Below are 3,163 nucleotides of genomic sequence, written 5' to 3'. Positions count from 1 at the left end.
CTAAAAAAGGGTCAAATACTCATATTTTTGCTGGACTGTACAACTAAGTGAAATTGCCGTAGTGGTTAAAGGCTACAGCTGTCAACGTACACCACTGCAGTTCGATTCGTGCTACTCGCAAATTAATGGAAAAAGTCAACGTATGCATTTGTTTTTTCTTGTGCGTTCTCCGTATGTCGCTGGGCCTCACAGACTGCACGAAGTGGACAGCGCGCTGGGCTAGACTGGGCTCGTCCAGTTTTTTTCCCGCGCGCGACCAATCCAGGCCACGTCTGTAATCCCGGTGTTCCAAACGACCCTAGGGTTCATTTTAGACCGGGATTGTATAGTTCAGGGTGCAAACGACAGGGATTTCGATGTGAGGGTTCATTTCGCCTAACCTCTACGAATTCAGGGTTTAAATTGGACTTTTTTCCACGTAGAATGATGGTAGCCTGTACACATCTACCGCCACGGCGAACGGCGGTAGCTGAAAGGATCAAATGTCGAAATAATTTTAAACCGGGGTCAAATCTCGATTTTAGACGTGAAAAGGGTCAAAACACGAAATTTCGCCGTATGAGAGCACTCATTCATGACGATGGTCCTCCGTCCGTACGCACACGCGTCCGTGCAGCCCGGCGTACGTACTGTACGCATCGAGTCGCGTCGCATCGCGGCCTAAAATATCCACCACCTTTGCCGGATGCCGGGCCGCCACCAGGCGACGCGACGGGACACGACGGAAGTGAGCACGACCGCCGCGCCACCGCCATGATCGACGCCTCCCTCCACTTGACCACGCATTGCTTTACCCAACCCCCGCTTGCGCAAAAGCTATCGATCGACATGCATGCATCTTGGTGACGACGGACGGTGATATTTTAGCTACAGCGTGGGTGCCGTACATGCGCTTTATACTGTATATGCAAATGCAACAGCACACACGTACCTTTGACCGGTATTTGTGAGAGACCGTAAAAACTCTCCAAACTAACCGAAGGTGACGTACAAGTATTTACACATCGACGAAAATGTCACATACACTAACCAAGTGATGCATCATCGCACGCGACGCTGTACAGTTTGCATTTTCTAATACGTATGTACGTAAGCGACCATATTACGTGCGTATGTCATATATGTACGTTGCGAGCATACTGCATACTACCATACGACCGAGGCCTGTGCAGCCGCGACGGCGTCGGCGCGCTCACAGCACGTTTGAGGAGTCGGAGATTCGTTGGCTGCCGGCGACTGGGCGGCCGCGACGATGAGGATGAGGGCGCGCCGGCAGGAGGGGCAGGTGGAGTTGGACAGTAGCCAGACGTCGACGCAGGCGGCGTGGAAGTCGTGGCCGCACGTCGGGAGCACGCGCACCTCGTTGCCGGGCGCGAACTCCGCCAGGCAGATGGCGCACTCCGGCCGCTCCCCCTCCTCCTCGTCCGCCTCCTTCCTCTGCTCTGGCCGCCAGGACACGGTGGGGAGCGCTTGCAGCGCCTTCTTCTTGATCCCCTTGCACGGCGCCCCCACTGCTCCTGGCGCGTCGACGGAGAAGGCGGAGGGGTTGCACAGGCGGGAGCACCGGGCCACCATGGCCAGCCCGACCACGCAGAGCAGGAAGCAGAGCACCGCCGCCAGGATGAGCAGCGTGTCCGTGTGCACGCTCGTCCCGCCGTGCGCCATGGCGGCCGCCGGTGGCGCGGCCAGTGCGGCGAGGCGGTCGACGGACTGCTGCAGCAGGTGGCGCGGCATTTTGCTCGTTGGTTTTCTTCCGTGTGAGACAGGACGAGATGAGAGCGGGGAGGTCTCTGTGTGGAGTGGGTACTAGGGAGGGAGGAGGACTGGACTGGAGGAGGGAAGTGTTGGGTACTGGGTGCTGAGTTTTTATAGGGTCTGGGATTGGCTCATGCTCCAAGTGGCTTAGGTGGAGGGATATGATTCATAATGAAGCTCATGCTTAGTGGGACTATCACTTTCTTGTGGCATGTTTTCATTGCAAGCCTCATTCTGTCTGCCTTTTTCATTCCCTGGCTCTTTTTTTGCTACAACTGGGCACATGTCACCTTCCAAATTAGGTGCGACCGGTCGGTCTGGACTAATAAACCTATGCCACTTCTAGTCTTTCTTTTCTTACAGTATTATTTGTATAATCAATAATGGTGCAACTTCAAGCGGAGATGGAGACATCACAATTTTACAATCACTTTGCTCCTACTAGTCACAGTGCATGCGACAGCCAATGCATCTTAAGTGTGGTGACTAGTGAACCGATCTATCAGACGTGGAAATGACCATATGCTGTCGTCTGAAAGAGGGGCAAAGGCCATATGTGAGAGAGATTCCACGGCCAAAGGCCGGAGCAGAAGACAAACAAAACGCCGATGATCGAAGGGACAATTGGAGAGAAGAAAAGTAGAAACGCCCGTGGCGCCCGCGTAGCATAGACTAGGATCAACGTGAGGTGAGAGTGAGACCGACCAGAGTCACCAGAGCCATGTGTAGGGTGGCCCGCCACGTCAGGTACGTGTGTCAAGCCAAACCATACCAAAAGTGGATCCGAATAACATAGGCGCCGTACGCTTGCACATGCCCGCCTGCCAGGAGTAGCTTGTGATCGATCCCAAGGACCAACGTACACTTGGTCACCGTACTGATGCGCCCAATAGACCATGCTGTTCACATAGAGGAACCGTCTTGGTTCAATGCACGCATGCATGTTTCTTTGAGGGTTCATCGGTGAACACAGGGCCATGCTCACCGGGAACTAGAACAAACAGCCGTTGACGGGGAGGATTGGCCGGCCGGCGTGCGTAGCACACGGCACGGCGCAAATTGCCCGGCAACACGTGCTCCGGCGCTGGCCTAAAACTGCCACTCACGACCGAGATAATTGGTGATGCCCTAGCTAGTGGCGGCCCCATCCCGACGACATGCATGGATGGACGGACGGACGGACGCCGGCTGCCGGGGTTGGGACGGCGACCCGGCCACTCTGCGAGCGTCGGGACACTGGACACCCCACTGCTCTGCCTTTGGCCCTTGGCTACGACTGGATCACTTTCTTTTTCTGCCACTTGTTATCTACCCAAATGGCAATCATGGTGGTTAGAACTAATGGGATCGAAAGGGCAATCAATCTAAAGCAAAGCGCAAAGGAGACCGGCCAGATGAACTGAGCTCA

General features: G+C 55.0%; 1 protein-coding gene across 1 annotated transcript; it reads right to left on the bottom strand.

The window, feature by feature from the left end:
* Nucleotides 1–937: 937 nt before the first annotated feature.
* On the bottom strand, nucleotides 938–1,812 carry LOC123116824 (probable E3 ubiquitin-protein ligase ATL44). Its single transcript, XM_044537719.1, has one exon. It carries the CDS (start codon nucleotides 1,732–1,734, stop codon nucleotides 1,147–1,149), a length of 588 nt encoding a protein of 195 aa, XP_044393654.1. The 5' UTR covers nucleotides 1,735–1,812; the 3' UTR covers nucleotides 938–1,146.
* Nucleotides 1,813–3,163: the final 1,351 nt, after the last annotated feature.

Source organism: Triticum aestivum, chromosome 5B (genome assembly GCF_018294505.1).
Source record: "Triticum aestivum cultivar Chinese Spring chromosome 5B, IWGSC CS RefSeq v2.1, whole genome shotgun sequence".
NCBI lineage: Eukaryota > Viridiplantae > Streptophyta > Magnoliopsida > Poales > Poaceae > Triticum > Triticum aestivum.
This window is presented reverse-complemented; position numbering and strand designations above follow the sequence as displayed.

Excerpts from the sequence above, each read along its gene's own strand:
- LOC123116824 (XM_044537719.1), bottom strand. The coding sequence starts at position 1,734 with ATGCCGCGCCACCTGCTGCAGCAGTCCGTCGACCGCCTCGCCGCACTG.